Source organism: Mus pahari, chromosome 5 (assembly GCF_900095145.1).
Source record: "Mus pahari chromosome 5, PAHARI_EIJ_v1.1, whole genome shotgun sequence".
NCBI lineage: Eukaryota > Metazoa > Chordata > Mammalia > Rodentia > Muridae > Mus > Mus pahari.
The window spans coordinates 112,281,640-112,306,984 of record NC_034594.1 but is presented as its reverse complement, the minus strand read 5'-3'; the positions used below and the strand labels follow the sequence as shown (position 1 = coordinate 112,306,984).

General features: G+C 37.5%; 1 protein-coding gene across 4 annotated transcripts in view; it reads left to right on the top strand.

Annotated features, from left to right (window-relative positions):
* Ptprc (protein tyrosine phosphatase receptor type C) overlaps window positions 1-25,345 on the top strand; it is a 114,209-nt gene that overhangs the window by 77,109 nt on the left and 11,755 nt on the right. For all 4 annotated transcript variants that reach the window (XM_029539134.1, XM_021198123.2, XM_029539136.1 and 1 more), the window contains 13 exons: window positions 1,343-1,551; window positions 6,591-6,651; window positions 7,883-7,991; window positions 8,647-8,681; window positions 11,188-11,297; window positions 11,989-12,079; window positions 12,167-12,243; window positions 16,980-17,016; window positions 17,103-17,200; window positions 17,873-17,998; window positions 19,675-19,832; window positions 20,241-20,376; window positions 21,951-22,100. In XM_029539134.1, the coding sequence (XP_029394994.1) occupies window positions 1,343-1,551; window positions 6,591-6,651; window positions 7,883-7,991; window positions 8,647-8,681; window positions 11,188-11,297; window positions 11,989-12,079; window positions 12,167-12,243; window positions 16,980-17,016; window positions 17,103-17,200; window positions 17,873-17,998; window positions 19,675-19,832; window positions 20,241-20,376; window positions 21,951-22,100 (1,397 nt within the window). The remainder of the gene's footprint in view (window positions 1-1,342; window positions 1,552-6,590; window positions 6,652-7,882; window positions 7,992-8,646; window positions 8,682-11,187; window positions 11,298-11,988; window positions 12,080-12,166; window positions 12,244-16,979; window positions 17,017-17,102; window positions 17,201-17,872; window positions 17,999-19,674; window positions 19,833-20,240; window positions 20,377-21,950; window positions 22,101-25,345) is intronic.

The window sequence follows — 25,345 nt, the reverse complement described above, 5'->3', positions numbered from 1 at the left end:
TTCCATGAATGGCAAATGCCATTATTATATGAAATGCATTACTCTTTCTACTTCTGCTGGCATGTTGGTTTACTTCTAAAGTTTTAAATAATTTAAAATAAAATTATTTAACCACTGCTAATCAAAGGTCACTGTATCTATCAGATGTAGTGACCGGGTTGTAGTAACAAAGCAGGAGGCCTCACCAGCTAGTGTACTTCCTAAAACTTCAAACACTTAAGCATCTCAGCAAGTTAGATTAAAACTTCTCACTTTCCTATCTAGCAACACACACTGCAGCTAGACACTTAATGATGTTCTATAGAACCCTGATAAAACATTTCATAATATGCAGCATGCTTTGGTACTTATTTCATGTCATGTTTTTCCCTTGAAATTTTAATGGCCTTGCTTCCTATGTTTGACGTTGGTGAAATAAAAGCTAAGTTAGGTGTCCCTGGTACCTGCTAATCTCAATTAGGGACAGGGAAGAAGAAAGTATGCTGGAGTAAGGTGGATCTATGACTATGGGACCTAATGGGCACCAGATACCTGGAGAAAAGTTGTCTTCAGTATTAAAGCACTCTCCATATCATCTAGGCTCACATAATCCCATCATTAGCTCATGAACAGTTGGCATCTGGTAACTACAAGAAAAGCAAAGTCAATTTCCTTTAATGATGTGACCTTTGATGCCTGACCATGTACTATGGTGAGCCCCAAGCCCAAGAACTAGCCTGATGGGGAAAGAAGAATCAAAGGAGGAATCTCAGAGTTGAATGGGAATGGGTGGAAGGGCAGAGCAGGTGGGAAGAGGAAGGGCTTGGCTGTGTATGTATGAAAAGGTTCAAATATGTAAGACATTCTCAAAGAATGAATGAAAATATTGGAAAATTTCTAAGTCCTACAGCTATATGCTCTTGCTGCCTTCTCAACAAGATATTCTTTCTGGGATATTAAAGCCAAGGAAAGTGATTAGTTGCTTGAAAAAAATCTCACTTGGTGTTGAGTAGAATATACAGGCATACGAGAGGAGGAGGGTGTGGGCTGTACAGGAGAACTTAACTGTTTCTCAAGCATCCTTCCTGGCCCCCATCCTTCTCACTTCTCACTTCTTCTCACTGTTATTTCATTCTATATCCGGTTGTTTAGGGATTGTGCACACACTTAGGGCTCCAAGCATGTCTTCTATGTTAATAATGAATAGATGATTTATTTTTAAATGTTTTAAAATAATTTTGAATCTGTGTTCCTGTGATGCAGACCAAAGTTGAGAATGCTTTACATTGTACTCATGCTTCAAGGTATTTAAACTTTTACATATCAAAACATTAAGATAACAAATGTTTCTTTATTTTGATAGGTCCAGACAAGGTCACTGGGATGAAAACCTCCCGGGTGACAGACAATAGTATAAATGTCACATGTGGTCTTCCTTATGAAACTAATGGCCCTAAAATCTTTTACATTTTGGAAGTCAAAATTGGAGGTTCTGTTGTTAAAAGTGACAACAAGTCAACATGTCAGTTTTATGTAGATAATCTCTACTATTCAACTGACTATGAATTTCGGGTAAGATCATGTGTTCCTTAGTCACAGCCTTCCCAAGATATATTATAGTGTTTAATACTTAGTACTTGCATGGCATTAATGATAGTGCTCGCATGGACTTACGGACCTCTGATGACTTGTGAAATCAACAATTTAGAACATCAGCAATTTGATGCCAAGAGTTTTCTCTCTGGATTGAAAAGCAATTCTCAATGGCAAACCTTTCTCAGGATATTTGCTACTTCAAAATGACTTAACTGTAGGGAAAACATTGTTCGTGTGCCTGTTAGGAGACATTTCCTGAGCAGTGGATGTTCACTTTGTGTGTTTATTTTCACTAAGTTTTCAACTACAAAATCTTAGGTGTTACCTATTGTTTCACTGTGAAATATATATATATATATATATATATATATATATATATATATATATATATATATTTCTGTTATTTATTTGAAAATTTCTATGCACTATATAAACATAACCATTTTTAAGACAGTTTGGCAATTTTTTTCTATATTGTTTTATCATTAACTTTTTTTGTTATTTAATTTCCAATAGTTACATGGAGTTCTACCATACAGTTTTTATTATATTCTACTAATCACAACTATATTGATCTCTAACATAAACAGCATTTGGGTACCATGTTTATGAGTAAATAGCCACGTTTCTACTCAATATAAAGAAAACTTAGGGAAGAAAAATCTGATTTTGTCTTCTAAGTTGAGGGAAGGCATCTTGGCAGGAGCCTGATGTAACTGGTTACGTTGCATCTGTATTCAGAAACCAAAGATGGATGTTAATATTCAGCTCAGCCTCTTACTATTACTCCACTTAGGACCATAGGCCACTGAATCGTGTTGCAATTTGTATTGTTCTCCCTAAGCATTTAACCATTCTCCTTCATACACATGCCTAGAAATTCATCTCCTGGGTGTGTCCAGATCTGTCAAGGTGACAATTAGTACTAACTATACTAAGTCCACTTGCACATAACTAACCTATTGAGCTCACCTTGTCTTTACCTTCCAGCTTGCTCACACATAGTCTCTACCAAACTTCACATTTTCATGTTTCTCCTCTCTCTTACTGGAGATCTGAATAAGAGCAGTGAGCAGTAGCTGTGCTGTAGCCTGAATGATGTGCTGTCTTGAAATTTCCTTTACCAAAGAAGCTAATCCATTTCTTTTTGGTTCTCTATTACTCCCAGCCATGGACAGAATCTAGGCAGATTCTTTGTCAAAATGTATCACATACATGATACACTCAGCCCTGGGCTCCCACCCACCTCTGAAAGTCAATGAACTGGGTCCTTACTATTTGCCTTTCTCTTGGCTCTATGGTCCTCGGATTCCTACCAGAATTAAATATTTTGTTCTAGTTAGAAGCATTCTAGGCCTTCTCTAGAATGAAACTCTGAACTCTTCTACCTTCTTTGCATAAACCAGTTCCAAAGGAATAAGAATCATGTGCTCAGGCATATCACAACAATGCCTCAATTCCTTGGAGGTGATTTTCTTTGTAATTTTTACTTTATTTATGAAGGCACATGTGTGTGTAATCTGGGTACATATGTGCTAGAGTGCACATACATGGAAGGTAGAGGACGTACCTGGAAAGTCAGCTTTCTCCTTCTACCATGACATCAAGGGATTGGACTCAGGTTGTGAGACTTGCGTAGCAAGATATTTTTATCTGCTGAGCCACTGTTTTAGCTCCTGGTTTCCTACATTACTACTTGTCTTGTTGCTACGACTAAATACATGCCAAATTAAGGTAAGGATGAAAGACCTTAGAGGGATACAGAATATCCTGGTGAGGAAGGAAAGGTGACAGGAACAGGAGGCAACTGGTCAATTTTTATCCACAGATACAAATCAGAAGAGGAATGTTAAACATAGCTTCTCTTTATTATTGAGTCTCTTTATTATCACTACTAATAAATAATAAATATTATTTATTATATAATCTAGCATGGATTGGTGCTACCCACACTTAGGGTGGGTCTTACCCCTCAATTAATTCAATCTTGAAACTCCTTCACAGATAAGTCCTGAGTTCTCCCCATCACTCCCCCTCCATAGGTAATTATAGATCTTATCAATTTGACAATAGCATTAACTATCACAATATAATCTTGACAGTGGACTTCATTGTTTTTTCTTCATTCCAATTGTTTTCATATATCACCTTTTTGGATCATACATTTCTTTGGGGAGGGGTATATCCCTTTATCACTTTAATTCCCTTTTTAACTTAATTTTATTTTTAATTTATTTTTTACACTCCATATTCTATTCCCTGCCCTCTATCCATCCTCCCACTGCTCCACCTCCTTTACACCCTACCCCATTTCTACGTGGATGGCCCCATCCCCCCCCACCTGACTTCTAAACTCCCTGGGGCCTCCAGTCTCCTGGGTGTTAGGTGCATCATCTCAGAATGAACACAGACTGGGAAGTCCTCTACCGTATGTGTGTTGGATGCCTCATCAGCTGGCATATGCTGTTTGGTGGTCTAGCATTTGAAGATCTCAGGGGTCCAGATTAATTGAGACTGCTGGTCCTTCTATAGGATTGCCCTTCTCCTCAGCTTCTTTCAGCCTTCCCTAATTCAACAACAGGGGTCAGCAGCTTCTGTCCATTGGTTGGGTGCAAATATCTGCATCAGACTCTTTCAGCTGCTTGTTGGGTCTTTCAGAGGGCAGTCATGATGCTCCATATCCTCAGAAATAGTGTCAGGCCCTAGGACCTCCGCTTTAGCTGGATCCCACTTTGGACCTGTGTCTGGACCTTCTTTTCCTCAGGCTCCTCTCCATTTCCATCCTTGTAATTCTTTCAGACAGAAATAATTATGGGTCAGAGGTGTGACTGTGGGATGGCACACCTGAGGTTGCTTGTTACATTCTTTCTTCTGGCCTTCAGGGTTTCAGAACTTTTCCCTCACCCAAAACCAGACCCCTCTACCCCCCACTTCCCCCCACTGGAAGGGGAAGTAGATGGGGTGGGTTATAAATTTTAACAAGTAGTAGCTCACAGGCTGAGTGTGGTTCAGTTAGTCTGGCATTCAGTACATGCTAGAATCCCGAAGAAGTAGGCTCTAATGCCAGAGACAGAATAGGTTGCTAGCAAGAGGGAGGACAAGCAGGCAAAGAACAATGTTTCCTTCTTCCTTATCCTTTATATAAATTTCCACCAAAAGGCTGTGATTCATATTTAAAGTGAATTTTATCCCCTCCAAAAATATGGATTTAAATTGGGTATTTCCACTTCAATAATTCAATAAAGAAAAAAAGAATCCTTCACAAGTGTACCTAGCTGCTTGTGTGTGTTTTAGTTAATTCTGGATGTAGTCAAGTTCATAACCAGGAATAGTCATGACAAGTAGTTTGGAACACACACACACACACACACACACACACACACACACACACACACACACAGAGTTATTGTAAATGGTGCTGAAGTAGTATTTACATTGTCTGACTTTCTGATATGGTGAATTACAGTAATTATCTAATGCAAAATGCTTTCCATATTCCAAGAGGAAAAATATTTCTTCCTTTCATACTACATTATTATTTTAATGTATTGTTGAATAAATATATTAATATTTTATTAATTCCATGGATTCACCAAGGAGATTAAACAAGAGATGGGTAGGTGATGTGATTGACATCTGTGTGGTATGCAGAACTTTTGTTGCATTTTGGAAATATTTCACTCTTTTTTCAGTGCTGTGTAACTTTCAATAGTGTAAGGATGATTAATACTGTAGACATCCTTTTAGCCCATTTAACACAGAGGCATTCTTTGAGAATCATCTACATTGTCTTTCACAATCATTGGTTCTAGCAGATATCTTCTTGACTGAGTGTGGCTTTTCTTTCGGAAGTGTATTCCATATAGAGAAACAATGTATTATTACCAAGCTATCCTGCATTCTGTTCCACTGTACACAGCTTCCCCAGTGGCCACAGAGCTCTTGGCACACTCTTGGTCCCTTTAGTCCCACACACTCTGAAGTTTTATCTTGATAATAACTTTACCTATGGCTTGCCTCTCTTCCTAGGATTCTCTTCTTCCTCTTTTCAAACGTTATACGTTATTCTGGGATCTATGAGGGAACGTTATAAACATAAAATTCAAATTAGGAGATGATTTTCATTTAGTTATTCCTTCTCCAACTGCACAAATGGCTCTCTGGTTTTCTTTATTTCACACACCATAACATATTTCCACATCCATTTATGTCCCTAAGACAACTTGCACACTCTCATGAGAGTGCAATCATAATCATCTCCATTCAGTATAACCAGCTCCACTAAAAATATTTATACTTGCTTTGTTATTCACAATTTATTTCTAGTGATTTGTTTTGAGGTGCTTTTCTTGTTCTATCTTCTCTGCTTATATAAAAAAATCATTTTGATCATTATTACCATGGTTTGGAGAAAAATTGTATCCTGTTCCTCTATGGCTTGTCAGTTATATCTAAAAGCCTGCAAAAAGAATTTAATGGATTCTTAAAGATGGTTTGTTCTGGTGTATATATATATATATATATATATATATATATATATATATATGCATTTGTGTCTCTTAAAATTTTATTGCTGCCAATTTTATTGCTTTGATATCAAGTTGATTTTCTTTATTTTATTTGGTGTTTATGATCATTTTTTTCTATACTGTAATTTTTCATGTATTTTACCCTTAAAAACATGTGCATTCTACACCCAGCTCTTGTAAATTGCAAGTTTACTTTAAAAAGCATGATCATACTATACCTTAAATTACTAAGCCTTGGTTTCATTTTCTGAACTTTTTTATTTGTTCTTCCATTTCTATTTATTTCTGACATAATTACTAAAATTGATAAACATTTTTTCTATCTTTTTGACAGCATACAGCAAAATAACATTATAGTTTCAGATTTAACTCCATTTTTGATGAAAACAATCAGTTTTCTATGAGAAATAATGTACAGTTTATAATATGCCATACACGCTTATAGTAGAAAACCAAATTCTTTTCTTTTTCTTAACTGAAATTTAGGTCTATTTTCACAATGGAGAGTACCGGGGAGATCCAGTTATAAGAAAGCATTCAACATCTTGTAAGTCATCCTGGCCTATTTTTTTCTACCGCTATATGTACGCATTTGTTTGAACAAAACTGTTTTATTTTGCATCCATAGATTGATTCATTACCTGCTTTTATGTATTATATAAATATTTGAAACTTACAAAACTTACAGTATCATAAAAGTCAAATTGATAGATTTGATCACTTAGTCAATATGTGAATGTTGCCTTCATTGCAAATTTTAAGAGGATTTATTTGCACAAATATTTTTGGTAGCCCTTTTTAATGAGACTGCTTTCTTGACTGTAATGTTCGACATAAATCTGTGTTTCTGATGTGTCTGCCGATTACATTCTGATTTCTAAGATAATTTAAGTGTCTAAGGCATCATTATTGACAACAAGACACTAAAGTCAGGTTTGGGGTCATGAATAGCTACATTTCTCTGTGTTCTACACACTCTACAGTTTAACTGGAACCAAACTATTTAGCCTCATTTCAGGAATTAAGGAGCTGAGGTGCAAAGGTGGTGGTGGGTTTCTGGCCAAATTCCCTTCTAGGGAGTAAGACCTAAGGTTGGAAACTTAACAGCCTGGCTCTGTGGTGTCACTGTCACGTCACAGGTGCAGTACATTTCCATGAATGAAGAGGATGGCATGTAACACAGGAGAAAGACATTGCCAACAGGGCTTTGCTCTGTTTTCCCTATGAATGTGATGCACATTGGTTCTCAGTGAAAGCTCAAGCTAGGGAAAGTGTTAATCCTCACTGTCAAATAAAATAAATTTTGTATCTTGGTTAATTGGTTTTATTCCCCAGCGAACATGTAAGAGATTTATCTTTGTGGGATAGAAGCTTTTATGAATCCCTCAGGAGGCTACCTACTTCTGTGCTGAGTGGTAAACTATAACTTCCTTTCTGAAAGCTGTAATAACTACATTACCTTTAAAATGAGTCTCTGAAAGGGAATTAAATCTAAATGATAGTTTTCTACAAAAGTACATTATTTAATGAAAAGACATGGAAGTACTCATCTATATTCTAATTAGTCTCTTTAAATATAAATGCCTTGGGAATTTTGAAATAACAGAGCCTAAAACTGCAAAATCAAGATTTTTTTAATGTATTTCATTTTATTCTATAAATTTAGCTTTGACTTCAAATTAAATGAAAAATATTAAAATTCTAGTTCATGAAGGTTACTCTTGTTCTAGCAAAGTATTTGAAATAATAAGCTCTTGTGTGTCACTTTCTATTTCTAGATAATTCTAAAGCACTGATTATATTCCTGGTGTTTCTGATTATTGTGACATCAATAGCCCTGTTTGTTGTTTTGTATAAAATCTATGATCTGCGCAAAAAAAGATCCAGGTGAGAGTCAATTAATTCTGAAATAGAAGGCAGTGGCTGTTGTAATAATGTTTCAAACTGGCATCCAAAATTCATTGCCTGAGCAATGGACTAGAAAAGATAGCTTGAACTTAGTTCACATCTTAATATTGAGTCAAAATTTAACATGGAATTATTAGCTTCCTTTAAGTACTTATATTCTCTATGTTTGCTACTGGTAGTGTAAGCTTGTTTTCATAGTAATAATCAATGTAAAGAATGCATATCTTTTAATCCTCAGTGGATGAAAGCAGTCTGGGGGCAACAATTGAAAAGGAGGGAAGTTCTGGGCAGTGTGTTCATTTCTTTGCCTAGGAAGATAAAAATTTATGAAAAAAAATAGGGGAGAATTCACTTAATTTCTCATTCTTCTGAAATCTGCAGGCAACTCTTGGGTGTTTTCTTCACCCCCATTGCTTTCTGAACTCTCCCCAAGTTCCTGTTTTCCCCTTTCCATTTTCCATCCTTCATCCTTTTTTCTCTCCTACCTCTCCCCTCCTCCTCTTCTGTGACCCTCGTCTGTACTTGTCACTCCACTTAGTACATTTATAAAATGATATTTGCTCAGTTAAGCTGAATGCCAATTGAATGTCATGTTCTTAAAAATACAGAAACTTATTTTATTTTATTTTCACAGCAATTTAGATGAACAACAGGAACTTGTTGAAAGGGGTGAGTATGAATAATTTTGACTGATGAATATTATTTTTCTGAATTTGCATTCACTTATCTTAAAATAAGGGCTGGGCCTCTTTAATTCAACCTGGGCTTTGTCCATCTACACAATGAAACAAGTGTATTTGTTCTGAAAGTAGACATCTATGTGAGGTTTTCAATCACAATAATATCACAAATGTTATCCATGGCATTGAGAATGCCACAGTGACAGGCCATGGTCTCTCCTCTTCAAGGGTTGGGAATAGAAGAGAGGAAGCCAGGTGTATTGAAAAATAAAAGAGCAGTGTGGTAAATATTGTAGCTCTGCAATATGTATGGACCTGCATAAAGATAAAATATAGAAAACTATCTGTGGGGAGGGAAGGAATTTGGTTTGCTAAGGATGCTGGGAAACATCAGACCAACTAGTGAGGAAGGAAGATGGTATTCCACAGTGATGCCGTGATATGGAGTGTCTTCAGGTTTTGGCAAGGTGTGATGGTGGATCCTCTCACTGAAAGTACAGTGATGACTAAGGCACTTTATATAAAAAGGACATGCCTTCTTCTGATTGTTATATAGTTACTTTAGTTTTTAAAGGCAGGATCCAATAAAAATCATTAGAGATATTTAAGCTGTGCTTGTAATAAAGTACGTAGTTTTTCTCTTATTTATGACACTGAATTTGAAAATGTCTCTGTCTTGTGTTACCTCCTGTGTGAAGGGTTTTCTTCAGACAACAGGAGGTACCAAGTTGTGCACAACAGCTTCTGGGCTGGTTCTTTGGAGCTCCATAGTTTAGGTCCTTGTTAGAGACTGTATCACAACCTGAAATGGCTGTATTTGTTCACATATTTGTTGAATACCCTCCCATAACCAGGCTGCACACATTGGGAAGGCAGGCAGGTTCCTCTTTATTTAAATATTTTCTGCCCCATGCCTGGGTCAGGATATTGAAATCAGTGCTTGCCAAGGAATAGAACAAATCAGCAAGCTCACATGTCGGGAGGAATGTTAGTCCTGTTAGACTGAGGGGAGAGACAGGAAGAAAGGTCTAACCATACCTGGGCAGAAGGTCGAATACGGTTTCCAGAGTTAAGGTGGATTGTAAGTATCGGGTGTTTTCTCTTGTAATTAGTACCAGTTACAACAAGGAATACTTTAGAATTTACCCACTCTAAACACAGCCAAATCAGCCTGGCTGAGGTCTTGACATCTCCCATCACCAAGAGGAACTGACCAAAGAGAAAATTGTGTTTGAAAAGCAGAGTTTATTGTAAGCAGTAAGATAAGTATGTCACTATAATGGCCAACTTCTTTCTGCATCTGACAATGGGGAAAGTTAATATGACACCCAGAGCAAGAACCAGAAACAGGAGATGGGAGACTAGGAGAAACATTTGCCTGTGTGACAGCACAAATTTCCTGAGCCTTTTAAAACTGTGGTTTCTGGGGCTGGACAGACAGCTCGGAGGTGAAGAGCTCTGGCTTCTCTGGAAGAGGCTTCTCTGGAAGAGGCTTCTCTGGAAGAGGCATTCAATTTGGCCACTCAAAATTAGCCTAAAATTCAGTTCCAGAGAATCAGATGCTGTCTTCTGCCCTATGAGGGCATGGCATGCAAATGCTGTGTGTGCATACAAGGAAAACTTATACACACAACTCAAATATGACAAATATATCTAGTAAAAAAACTTTGTTTTGTCAAGGTTTGTATGCAAATATAGCTTGTTATGAAAGTTCTCATCAAGGACGTGATCCAATAGAAAGGAAGGGGGTGGTTATTCAGTACACACCTGTATTTTTTTATTTTTCTCACAAAAAGTTATATTACAATCTATATGTTTTTTATTTCTTTTTTATCCTGGAGATACAATATGAATATAATTTATTTGACAAAATTAAGATGACTAGTGGGCAGAATAGTATTAATCATTTTCTCTTATCATGTGTACAATTATAGTATTCAACAAAAGTTAAAAATAAAGTCTGGGGTGGAGCTCCTGTGTGGATAGCTTGCCTAGAATGCATGGGGCTGATGGAGAGAGAGAGAGAGAGAGAGAGAGAGAGAGAGAGAGAGAGAGAGAGAGAGAGAGAGAGAGAGAGAGAGAGAGAGAGAGAGAGAGAGAGAGAGAGAGAGAGAGAGAGAGAGAGAGAAGGAGAAAGGGAGAAAGGGAGAAATGAAAAGAAAGTAATAATCATGGCATACAGAACTCTGTCAGTTACTACAAGTTGAGTGTAATCAAGCAATATCTAACAATGATAATATTTGGCCAGGAACCTTTTATCTAGGCACAGGAAAAAGAGGAACTCATTCTCATAGAGGGATCAGGGCAAAGCCAGAAAAAGACTGGGGTACAAGACTTAGAAGTCCTTAATTTATAGGCAAATGTCTACGTATGAATGAAATTCCCCACACTGATAGGGAGATGGGAAGTACCTGCGGTATGAACTCTAAGCACATGCAGATCTGATGGACAGACAGACAGATGCAACACAGGTCACACCTCTAACTTGTTTACAGATGATGAAAAGCAGCTGATGGATGTGGAGCCAATTCATTCTGACATTTTGTTGGAAACATACAAAAGGAAGATTGCTGACGAGGGCAGACTGTTCTTGGCTGAATTTCAGGTATGAGTCGTCCTTGACAGAGGGTTAGAAAGTCCACATAGTCTTCAAGATGATTCCATGTTACATATATATGCATAACCATTGCCATAATAATTTATCCACTGAGCACAGAAATATAATATAGTCATATGTTACTGCAATACTTATAGATGAGAGATTCAGAGAGGGTAGCAAGGTCATTCAGAATAAGAATCTGGTAGGGCTTATAGCATAATGCTGTAGTGCATTTTATCTGAGTGTGAAGTCCTGTCGCAACAGATTTGGTTCCTTTTGTCCTTGAGTTCTCAATGACTATCTAATTAATCAGTCACTAAGTAATTTTATATTTTCCATTTAACATTAAATTTGTTTTGAAATTAAATAAATTGTTCTATCATTAATTTCTTTTTAAAAATACATTTTTATTTTCAGAATTCATAATAAAGTTAATTCGATCTACCTAATGTACCGTATTTGTCAGAATAAAGGATGTATTTATGTTACCTCATTTACCCCCCAGTGATAACTAATAAAGGATAAAACTGTTTTTCCCTCCCTCCCTCCCTCCCTCCCTCCCTCGCTCCCTCCCTCCCTCCCTTCCTTTTTCTGCCTTGCTGCCTCCTTCATTTCCTCCCTTCTTCCCTCCCTCATTCTATCCCACCTCCTTCTTTTGGGAATCTTCTGTAACCCAAAGAATATTTGTATCTTTCAGAGCATTCCACGGGTATTCAGCAGGTTTCACATCAAAGATGCCAGAAAGCCCCACAATCAGAATAAAAACCGTTATGTTGACATTCTTCCCTGTGAGTGCACTTCGGAACTGAGTTTCTGTGTATTGACAGTGTACGGCTACTCTTTAGGTCAGTATTAATTTCTTTTTCTTTAATCAGATGATTATAACCGTGTGGAGCTCTCGGAAATAAATGGAGATGCAGGGTCCACCTACATAAATGCCAGCTACATTGATGTAAGTAAATACACTGGGCTTCCTTTGACTTATTTTGACTGTCAGAAATGTTTGTTTTCTTTACATTTATGTGTTTTACTTAGTTCCTCCACTGGTTTTGCAAAAATTTAGAGAAGTTATTATAAATATTTTAAGTTAAGTCCATGACATCACTGACACCAAAACCAAAGATTGTTACAATGTTGCTGGTGCTAGGTGTGAAATAGGGTTTTCTCCTGATGAAAATAAAAATCTCCTCTTCACTGTGCATGAAAGTATCTCTGCATGGACTTCTCATAAGAACTCTGCATTTGCTGTAGCTGAGCACGCTATGCCCACTAATATATGAGAATTGGAGAACTCAAGAACTTTAGTTATTATGAAACTGTACTGAAATTAGGGAAGGCTCAAACTGAGATGGAGTTTAGGTCTGCCTAAGCCCAAGCTGGTGTGCTTCTGCTCACTGAGCATGGCAGCAGTTTCTCCACTGGTGTGTTTATCTCTCCCTTGTAGTTATCCAAATTGAAAAGATCTAGACAAAACTTAGCGATGACATTTAAAAATTTGACATCTATAATTCTTAAATAAGTAGGGTTTCATGTGAGTTCAAGAATTTTACAAGATAGAAAAACACATGTAAGTTGAGAACATCTCTTTAGCCAATCTACCTAGTATCTCCTTCTTTCAAGAGAGTGTTCATGTCTGTACATGTTTCTTAACAGAAAAGTAAAACGCCAACATTTGCTAAGACTTTTATTTATAAATGTTATATTCACACCATGAAGTAGCCTGTTATTTTCTGAATATGCATATAAAAACATACATACCTTAGATATGCATATCTGTATACATATAAATCTATACATAGTATAAGGGTAGAATGTATAGCCATCTAAAATATGTACACATAGATCTATCTTTCTATACATGGAACACATATAATAGTACTCCAAACAGAAAGATTACAGATTCTTCCTGTAATGGCCCAGAGAGCTTGACTTTTCAGATCAGAGTTAACCTTTGTCATAAATACTCAAGTCTTGAGTGACCCAGCATCCCTTGAAAGTATGTATATTGGCTAGTCACAAAAGACTTTAGGTATGAAGTTAGATCTTGCTAGATTTGCTCTCAGGCTTGTCTATAACTTTCTTGTTCATGTTACAAAATACATGAAAAGGACAATTTAGGGAAGGGTAGGTTTCTTCTGGCTCATGGTTTGAAGTGCACTATGACTGAGGAAGGTGCATCTTCAGGAGTGTGAGTTGCCAATCACATTGCATCTACAGTCAGGAAGCAAAGATACAAACACTATGCTAGGACTCCTGTGTTCTCCTTTCATTCACTGCAGGGCTTCTATCAAGGCAAATGGCCAATGTTACCTACAATCAGGGTGGGTCCTACCTCATTTAAGTTTCTCTAGATACTCCCCTACAGACATGTGTGCAGACGTTTGTCTCCAAGGTGATCTTAAATATTATCAAATTGGCAATCAAAATTAAACAAGTACAGGGTAAGGAGAGCTTGAAAGATGGCTCAGCAGGTAAGAGAACTGCCTGCTTTTGCAGAGGATCTAGTTTTGGTTCTCACCACCCACACCAGGAAGCTCACAAAGACCTGTAACATGAGTTACAGGCATTTGCACATATGTTGTGCATGTACACACACACACACGCACACACACACAGACACACACACACACACAGACACACACACACACACAGACACACACACACACACTTGAAAACCACAAAACTTCAAAAAGATTAAGCATCACAAGCTAAAATTTACTCCCAAGATCCAACGAATTTTTGTATCTTTTTGAGTCTGCTTTATATATTTCTACTGCTACAAAGAAAGATACAATGTGCCATCTTGATTCATGTTATTACGGTGTGGGTTTTAATTTAATTTATCTATAGAGTAAATTTCTAAAAGAGGAATTTCAGGTCCAAGAAATCTACATAATCATATTTTTTAAGATTTCTACATGGCAGCAGCCCTGACTTACAATCCATCTGCAACATATGAATGTGTGCTTGTTCATAATTTTTTTAAAAAAAATGTACTATTGAAAACTGACATTATTATCTTGTATGTGATAAAGTGTGTGTTATGGCGTTGGCTGATTTGTCTGTGATTCTCAAACCTTTTTACGAAAGATAGCAGTTGAAGTTGAGGTCTTTTATTATTATTTTGTTTTGCTTACATGAATGTGTATAATTTTATTGAAGTAGAGAGTCAAATTTCAATTTATCATAATTTATATATAATTTATAGGTATTCATTTCTGAGATCTGGCATAATAAAAGATCACAAATTAGTACCATGAAAATAACATAAATCTCTTCTCTGAGTTCTTGAGCTTAGAAATCTCAAAGCACGCTCTCAATATAACCATGTTCACTCGAGGTCTCATGGGAAAATTCCTATTTGTACTTTCTGGCTTCTGGAGGCTTTTGGCTCTCCTATATTTTGCTGGATAATGGCTGACTCTCTCTACTCTCTGCCTCCACCTTGTGGCCTTCTTCCCTCTTACAGCCCCTGTAATTTCATGTCCACCCCTTGTCACTTAAATGGACACTGGTCATTGTACTTGAGACATCCTGTTAACTCTCAGATCCACAAAGACATTTCATTTAAAGGAACAGTCTGCAGTTGCAGCTAAGTAGAAAACTTGAAGGCAAGAATTCAACCAACTACATGGTCTATTCAAAAGCATAAACTAATTTAGAAATACTTCTTGTTGAACAACTCATGAAACATATACCTTTGTAATCGCTGTGTTAATCATTAATAAATTTACTTTGTAAGATATCTTATGGGTTTCCAGAGCCAAATTACTCACATAAGTATTATGACTCTTTGCTAACAATACTACAGTCTGCTAACTGCATTTGCTGTTTCTCAGTCATCATTTTTAATGATTTCCATATATTAGTTAAATAACACCCACAACTCACTGTGAAATAGTCCCAGTTTCTCTGGGAGAACCAGAATTGGCACTATACCCTTGGCAGTCTCTGAAGATAACAATGTAAACCTGTCTCTAATAAAATATTTTTGATAGCTAACACTTTTTATATTCTTTTTCAAAATGTATATTCCTGTTTTGATTTTTTTCCATTAATGTATTTATTTTACATATAAACCACAGAGCCCCTCCTCCCCATTGACCCCTCACACAGACCATCCCCCCATACTCCTTTCCCCTTCTCCTCAGAGAAGTGGGAGGCCCACCTGGGTACCAACTTACCTTGGCACATCAAGTCACAGGACTAAGAACATCCACTCCCACTGGGACCAGATAAGGCAGTGCAGTTAAGGGAACAGGATCCACGGGCAGGCAACAGAGATAGGGACAGCCCTACTCCAGTTGTTGGAGGACCAGCATGAAGACCAAGCTGCACATCTGCTACATATTAGTGAGGGGTGTGGGTCTAGCCTATGCATACTTTTTGGTTGGTATTTCAGTCTCTGGAAGCCCTTAAGGAATCCAGCTGAGTTAGAGATGAATCTACGTGTGCCAATGACTTCCATAATATAAACCCCTATTTCCGTCTTATATGTTATCTGCAAAGCTTGTTTCCAGAACAGAGCAACACTATCAGATGTGCAGAATAGTCCCCCAAAATACCATAGTAACAGTTCCTAATCTTCACCTCCATTTGAACTGATTTGGACAAATGTCCTCTGCAGGACAGACAATTAGTGGTGAACAAGTTTTTTTTTAGAGTACTTGAGTTCATTTTCCAAATATCTCGTCCTTCAAAGAAATGCAATTGAGAGCAGAATTAGGAATCCTAGAGATTTTTTCAGGATTTAGGTAAACTCTTGAAATAAACAGCTATACATTCTGTTCAAATAGGTTTGATAATTATGGGGTCGAGTTATAATTATGTTTCTCCAACTGAGCTCCAACCCCCTGGAAAGCAGATCTCCTCTGCTCCTAGACAGGTTCCTGACATACTGTAGTAACTCAGCGGGTATTAGGTGGGTAGATAAGCACGTGACTGAAACCATCATGAAACTTACGAAAATTAACTAAAGGTTCATATAGCTGATGTGCAAAGTTTCAATCAATGGCAAAGCTACCACATCCTGTGGAATTTTCCCATTAATAAAGCAAATTTACGGTATTTGAGAGAGTCTTGCAAGGAATTAGCATATTTCATATGCCTCTGTACTGCTTCCTTATCTTAACCAGTGGAGCAGAGAAAGCAGTCATTACAGATAATGAATGTTTTTATTTTCATATCTGGAATGGCATAAAAGGACTCTAGGGAATCCACAGTGTGTCCCAGCAATAGTTAATATGTGGAAATGTAGGTGAGCTCCCAGAGGGATTTACTGCGAGAAATTGAGTAGAACTCTGAAAAGGAACCCCCATGGCTGGTGAAAAGGTCTGAATAGCAGGTGGTTCTGTGGGGCAGGGGGTTTATAAGAAAGGAAAGGATGAATTTGTCTTGTTAATTGCTGCTGCACCATCTCAGATGAGATAAAGTGTAATTATAAAAGCTGTTTGGAGTACTACATGGCAAAAATATATTCAGGTTATGAATACTGTTTGAAAATGGTAGCTAAACTGTTCAGCACCATTAAATGTCTTGTTGTACATTAATCCTCCCCCTGCAATGACCTGAAAATGGCCATATGTGTTTACAACCATGGTCGAGCTATATCAGCTTCTGATTCACCGTATTTTGTGTTAATGATTAAGTGTTCCATAAATGACTGTTCTCTTTGTGTGTTTTGATCAGGGCTTCAAGGAACCCAGGAAATACATTGCTGCACAAGGTAATTCATTTTACATCCTGGAGTTTCTCCTAGAAACTTGTTTTATAGCACTTCTGAGGATTGGATAACTTGTACTTTACTCCTAGGGCCCCGGGACGAAACAGTTGATGACTTCTGGAGGATGATCTGGGAGCAAAAGGCCACAGTTATTGTCATGGTCACACGATGTGAAGAAGGAAACAGGGTAATTACCCAGAAGGCTGGAGGTTGGGGGTGGGGAAAAGAAACGCTGAGCTGCATTTGGTATGATTTATACAGATGATTTTCTGCTTTGACCTTGTTAACATTTTATTTCTTGTGTGTTGGAAACCTACACACACACACACACACACACACACAAAACACACACATATATATGAGTGTGTGTGTGTGTGTGTGTGTAACTTTTAAGTGAATTGATTTCAAAGCCCATATTTGATATCGTTGTAAATTTAAAACATTGTTATGTGACAACTTCACAAGTATTTATGAATGGCCACAGCAAGAACTGATGTTGCATAAACAGTGGACACTCATGTAATTCAATGTTGGAAGAAATAAAAAGCCTATAGGTTCTCGAGCCTGGAAGTAACCACTTGCAAGCATGTCACTTGTGATAATCCTTTTGCAGTCTTCTTGTGATAGCTGGCAAAGGCTGGGCAGATCATCCTTCTGTTAATTAGTTAAAAGAAACCCATTCAGAAACATTAATGAGAAATAAAACACATTTCAGCTCAAGGTGCACATGTTTTTTAAAAAGTGTGCAAGTGTTTGGGGGGATATCAGTTGAATACATTCTCGGTTGCTAGTGTTTTGGGAGTAAGCCAGAACTGTATTATAATAGACTAGCGTCAACAATGATTCTTTTAAACTGTAGAACAAGTGTGCAGAATACTGGCCATGCATGGAGGAAGGCACTCGGGCTTTCAGAGATATTGTTGTGACCATCAATGACCACAAACGATGTCCTGATTACATCATTCAGAAGCTGAACATTTCACATGTGAGTTTATCTCATTCTGTAACTTTGGGCTTGGTATGACTTTTTCTAAGAGTGCAGCTAAGGAATGTAAAATGTGAGGAACTAAAACACATCTGGGAAAAATTATTTTTAATGATCTTTAGGAGAAAGAGCCAGGTGAAAACAACCATGAAAGCTGACAGGATCAAATTTTAATTGCTGATTGAGGCATTGTTTGTCTGCACCAATCATTCTCTTCTACTGGTCATTTGAAGTAGTAACAAACAGGTCCACAAGATGTGCTTTGTCAGGGACAAGGTTGTTAAGTGGAAAAACAAACAATCATGGTTCTAAGTAGTCTCTCTGAATAATGGGAAGCATATTTTAGAATATGGCACATTGTATAAGCATATTAGAACATGCTAAGTTATAACTATACAAGGGAGAGAGAGAAAGGGAGAGAGAGCAGGAGGGAGGGAAGAGAAAAGGAGGGAGAGAGGGAGGGAGAATCTTTAGTTCAGCAATGGAAGAGGTCAGCATGGTAAGACTTGAAATAGAGGTCATCTCTTATTATGAAATTCAATTTTCTGGAAAATTCTAGATAGAGGAGTCTATGAATACAGAACATAAATCAGTGGTTGCCTTAGGCTGAAGGTGTTGGAATGGGGAGTGAGATGAGTTTCGACTTTCACTTTGTAGTGCCAAAACGCTTTACCATTACATAGTGATGAGGTACCACTCTGGAGTCTTTGATTTACCATGTATACCCTAGTAATGCAACTGAAATTTTCACACTTTATCTGAGTTAAACGTTTCTTTGAATCCTATTTTTAGAGGCTTTTGGTAACCTGAACTTTATTAGTGCACATTTTCCTCAGGAAAACAAATTGAATCAAGACAAAACAAAACAAAACAAAACAAAAAGCCACATTTGCTCAGTATTTCTCCTAAAGCCCTCTTTGCTCTGATGGCATTCCCCCCCCCCCGCTCTGCTTTTGGGGATGAACAATCCTGTCTAAAGCCAATAGAAAAATGCATACTAGGCAAGGGATGCTATTGCATGTATATGGGAGCTCTGCAGAGGCCGATGCCTATCTTCTCACTGTGATTATTCTGACCTATCTGTTCTAATGAATTTACATGTTCTCTATTGGAAAGCTAAAAAGAAAATATTATCTTATTATTTATATTTTGAAAGGTGGTAATTCTCTGGGTGAGAATCTATAGAACAGAACACAAACTAAATAATTAATTATACTTCTTCATGTGGGAAATAGTCCTGCTTGCTGGGAAACAAAGCAGATAAATTCTAAAGAGCTACGTGGATGGAATTTATTCAGTATAAAAACCCTCTATCTATTACTTCACTCAGTGTCTTATTTTTAGATTTTTTATTTTTGTTTTGTTTTTTGTTTTTTAAACTTTGACTTCATAGCTCAGAAGGCCCAAGGAGTTTCTACTTTACCAACTCTTTCTTTATCTGCTCATTACTGGTTTACTGGTCAGTGCATGTGATTCTTAGTCTGACTTCCCATGAACTGTCAGTAGTGGGGTAGGAAATTCAGTTCTGGAAAATCAAGGTAGAGAGGGTCTGAGGCAAAGGTTTGGAGATACTTGACATTAGGAACCTATTGTACAGGTCTTCTTTTTTATATATCTACCTCACTGAGTTTGTTTTGAAAGAAACTTTCTCAAAGAATGCCTTATCTCTTGAGTAGAAAAAAGAAAAAGCAACTGGAAGAGAAGTGACTCATATCCAGTTCACCAGCTGGCCAGACCATGGGGTTCCTGAAGACCCTCACCTGCTCCTCAAACTTCGACGGAGAGTTAATGCTTTTAGCAACTTCTTCAGTGGTCCCATTGTGGTGCACTGCAGGTAAAGACTTTGTGGGGCAAGTGGGCCTGTCGGCCTGTCCAACCCATTGGATAAAATTGTACTCTTGCTTCTTCTTGATGACTGTTTCACTTGACCCTTGTGAACATGACTCACACTTTTCTTCTGCTTTTTTTTTTTTTAAATGCAGGTGTGTGTGTGTGTGTGTGTGTGTGTGTGTGTGTGTGTTATCTGTGCCTTTGTGGTAGTGGTTGTTTTAGGATGGAGGAGAGCTTTATCAAGTTTTTTGAATTCAGTTCTTTCCTTCTACCTTTAAGTGGAATTCAGGGGTCAAGTTCATGTCAACAGTCTTGCCATTCAGGTTCCTTCACCCACTAAGACATCTGGTATACCTCACCCACTGAGACATCTGGTATACCTCACCCCTTACTTTTCTGTTTGTTCCCTCAGTGCTGGTGTTGGACGTACAGGCACCTACATTGGAATTGATGCCATGCTGGAAGGCCTGGAAGCAGAGGGCAAAGTGGATGTCTATGGTTATGTTGTCAAGCTAAGGCGACAGAGGTGTTTGATGGTGCAAGTGGAGGTACAGTCTTAGTTGATGTGAATAGGCTCACTGTTGTTTGAGTATTTAAATCTTCTGGAGTAGCAGTGAGGAGCTTAAAAGAAATGCGTATTATTTACAGATTCAAATGATGAAAGAAAATGATGCTTTAATTTCTGTAAACTAAAATGAACTAATTTTCATCAGAAGCACTTTGTATTTGTAGAAGTATATAAGTGGAAGCAAGGTGAACTTAATACAGTGTCTAAACAATTAAGTCATTTGCATGACTGAACCTGAAGAGAAGGAACACAGCATTGGCAACTTTTCATAACCCTTAGCAGACAGAATAAAATAGAAGTTGGGAGTATCTTTTGTTTTCTTTATCTTTCCAGACATGGTCAGTCCCTGTCAGCAGTCCATATGGCCTTAAATTTGCAGCAGAAATGGTGCCCCAGCCTTTAAAGTGCTAGGCTAACACCACACCTGCAAGAACCTGGCTCTTTGGACTCGAGCTCGGAAGTTCAAATAAAGGCCCCAAATTACTCATTTCATGCATTCTTGGATTTCTTTTAATCTTTCTATGCTCCAGATAAACCACCCATAAAATGTAATTAGTGCTGAGGTAAAGTCAGTATTTATCTCATATAACAACAACAACAAATGGTTAAAAGGAAAATAGAAGTTGAAGCACTTAGGCATCTTTGGGGCATGTGCTGTGTGTGTGGCATTTGGTAATTGGAAGAAATAGTTATTATAGAAAACGTCTGTTCGGCAACACTACATGTTTGTCTGTACAAATGGCCATAACCAGAAACAGGTACGGGAATGCTCCCTGGATTTTAATAGTTTGAATAACAAAATATTGGAAATGTTCTAAATACCTACCAGTGGGAAGTGAAAAATCACAACAAATTACTTCTGGTGATGAAGAAAACAATCTAGTGTGTGCCTGTCTATGTGGTCAGATGCAGGCATGGAACCCACAGGGGAATCAATATCAGTAACATGCAAGTAGTTTTTCATCTACAGAGAACCAGACATGAGTGCAGATCTTCTCAAAGTAAAATGATACACAGAAAATAATCAGAGTCAAAAGATATGCCAAACTAGATATGGCAGTTTAAAAGGCTTATCAAAAATATATCTATTCCTTAATAATAAGAAAAAAATGGACTCAAATGAGCCAACCAAAACATTTGGAGTTGCTGACTTTCAGTTTGGCGTATTAGACCTTAGTTTTCTCCATTGGGAAAAGATGCCCTAAAATCTTTGAATAATATATATTTGTTCTATAGGATATTTACCTGTTTTTCTAACATACTTTGAAATTTATTATAGCTTTAGGTAATAATTAATAATTAATTTCAATTAATGGATAATCTCTTTGAAAAGCCACTTCTTTGTCTGGGATTGTAGTCTAAAATGCAATTTGTTCATAGTCTAGAAAGTTGTGACTCAATTTCCAGAATATTTATGTGTTACAGTTATCAATATTCTTTTATTACAAGCTTCCCAAAGTGAAAAAAATGAACATATGCATATTTTAATTAAGTGTGACATACAGGGCTCTACAGTACATTTTAGTTATGCATGTTGTTGTTTGATTTTTGCAGGCACAGTACATCCTGATTCATCAGGCTTTAGTGGAATACAATCAGTTTGGTGAAACAGAAGTGAACTTGTCTGAGTTACATTCATGCCTACAGAACATGAAGAAGAGAGACCCACCCAGTGACCCCTCTCCTCTGGAGGCTGAATACCAGGTAGCAATGGTCACAGCAATGTCAGTTGGGATAAGTAATTTTGAGGAATGTGGATTATTTTTCAGGTCCTTGCCAGTACTTGACTACAAAACAGTAAAATGCAGATGAGGAAGCTAAGACGCCACAAGTTTTTAAAAAATGTCTACATTTATACAGCAATTATATAAGAGGTTTGCTTAAAACTTGAGGTCTGAGTGTACAACTAATACTCTTGCTTCACTAAGCTTGTATGAAATGGGTCAAAATAATCATAATAGCCACATAGTGGTCTGCCACAGGAAATGTAACATCTCACCTTTAAATATTGCATCTAGTTTTGGTTTCAAAGGAAATAGTTAGAAGGATTTGTGACTGATTATGAAGCTGAACTTGCTGAAACTGGTAGACACATAAAGGATAAGTACTTGTGTCTCTACCTCTTTATTAAGTGATTATTCTGAAAGCCAATTGAGAATGAATTTTGCAGTGATTTCAGTGAGTCGATACAGCTATCTTCAGATAACTTCATTGTCAAAAGTGGTTTGAATTTTCCCCTTCTATCTGTAATTTCCAACTTTCTGAGACTTTCAGTTTCATAAGAGATGAGATGTGCTTTTCTTTTGTCAGATGCAGGACACTTGACTGGTTATGGTAAAAAGTGGGGCTAAGCTTGGAGGATAGCAGGCAGCATCTAATGATTTTGAATATCACCATCTTCCAAAGACTTGACCTATAGTGAGTAACTAGTAGGCAGAGAAAAAGCTTGAATGTCAGGCAGCTTTAGCATTATTTTATTACCCTTGACCTGATGAACTGACCATAAGCTCACTAAGTCACATAGGAATACTTACTGTTTAGTGGTGCTACTATATTTAAGGTAAACATTTGTATGCATAGTCACTAAAAGAAAGAGGGACTTATTTTTTCAACTGAGCAGACATAATTAAATTTCTTATGGGTGCCAAGGACATTTGTAGGCACAAGAGTCAAAGTGCTTTGCAAGTGGACAAGGGAGAGGTCTGAAAGAGTGTTGTCCAGCACTCACCAGTTATAAAATGCAGAGACTGGAGACATTCCTCCTCCCAAGCAGACAGAAACAAAATGAGGGTAGAGAGGCAGAGTGCTTGGTGCATGTGGTGATGGGATGTCAGAAAAAATGGAAGTAGTTATCTTTCCTTTGGTAATAATATATTAAAATGTTTACTTGACACATAACTGTACATATTTGTGGAGAATAGTAAGTTGTTCCAAAACATGTTTATTACACATGCTAATCAAAGTAACTGTCATTGCATTAGTTCAATCTCAATTGCCTTTAATTTATAGAGGAATTGTGAAGCAAAATCATAAGTGGAGAGCTGGGAAAACCTGGGCAACACAGGCAACATAAATCTTAGTGCTCAAGGAAGAAGACAGAGTAGGAAATACTTAACTGAAAGTTAATAGGATGGTCAGAAGTTATTGCATGATCATTTGGTGTTTATGGCCATGAATTCAAAGAATGTCATTTTGTGGTTTTGACTGCGATCTCTGGGTCTAGAAGTTGTATAAACCCATGTAGGTCTGAAAAGTGGTTATGTGGGAGAAGAACAGCAAAGGAATTGAGGGTCTTTGCAAGTGAACGTTTGTAGCAGTGGATCACGACATATGAAAGGGTTACATAGAAATCAAGAAAGAAAATCATAAGAACAGTATGCTGGAGACTTATGAAAACACAAAATTCTAGGGAAAAGTTGCTAGAATAGATGACGAGGAAGAAAGGTAACTTTCAGTTTCATAGATGATTCAAGTCATTAGTTTAGACATGATGTCATGTTTGTAATAAAACAGACAAAGGTGGAATGGTGAGACTGGGTGGGGGAGGAGTACAAAGAGTGATCAAAGGAGTCAAGAAAGATATCAAGCTATAGCAAGACTGCACAGATTATGACATCATTGTTGGCCTAACTGAGGAGATGAGCATCTTGTGGGAAAATGCCCATTACTACCCAGGCCTAAAAATAATGAGATCAGCTGATCCTGAAATTGATAGCTGATGCCTCTGAGTGAATGACACTGAATAATGAGTACTATAATATGAAAGAAAGAAAAAAATGAAATTCATTGGGTTTTGTGAATAAGAAATTGGTATAAATGACTTGCAAATAGAAGGCAGAATAAAGACAAAATGTAATTTTTATTCAGACTATGAGGCTAAGAAATGTAAGCCTGACAATGATTCAGCTTCTTGATGGTATCAAGTGATATCTACTTGGTGTAAATGGAATGGAAAGAGATTGCTGGGAGAAGAGGATCAGGATGTAGATTTGCTGAGGAGACCATGGACACCAGAAAGTTGATAGAAAGATATTTGCTGAGATATCACAGTGCTGATATAGCTTTTTCTGTGTATTAAAGACCAGACTTCTGCTCACCCTAGATAGGACACCACCACAGTCACAATTCCATCAGTGTTCAATTTGAGCAACCAGGAAGTTTACTGGCCTTACTTGCAGAATATAGATAAAGGAATATTTACAATAGTAAAGACACCTCATATCAGATGGATCAATACAAAGCCCTGCACCATCATAGATAGTGACCTCAGGAAAACTGAGTCCCTTCCAGCTAATATTCCATTTCTTATACACCCCAGCATTATTCAAGACCATGTGCAGTTGGCATGGGACCCTACTCTCAATTATTCTACTAGGAGGAGTCAGTAGCCTTGGTACCACGGACCTAGTTACTACTGTCCTGTCCTGGACACTGGTTACTTCTCTGAGAGGTTTAGATTTGGGCATTTGAAAGAAGAAAGGATTGAAGAATAAATAATTCTCCATTATTACACTGATGGAAGGAAATCCACCAGTTCCACTTAGAATATTAGGTTCTTTCTACTTGAGGACAGTGTTTGGGTGGTTTCTCACATATTATGGTGTTTCCCAAGGTGGGTTTCTGTAATTTGCATTTTTTATTGCTGTGACCAGGTATCAATAAAAAGACCACTTACAGTTGAGAAAGATCAAGAGGGTATGAAGGAGGAGTGATTTGCCTTGGCTCATGGCTTGATGGTTTAGTCCACTGTGGAGGAAAAAGCACAGTGGAAGAGAAAGCTCTCAGACTTGGGTCACAGATCACCCAGCTCACCAGAATCAGGCCGTAACTCCTCTCCTTGTAGACTGTTCTCTAGAAAGAACTGATAGCCCCTGCTGTCGGAAGTCAGTCTTGGGTTCGAAGGGTAAAGAAATCAAGCACAGTCCATATCCCTCGCAACTACAAGATAA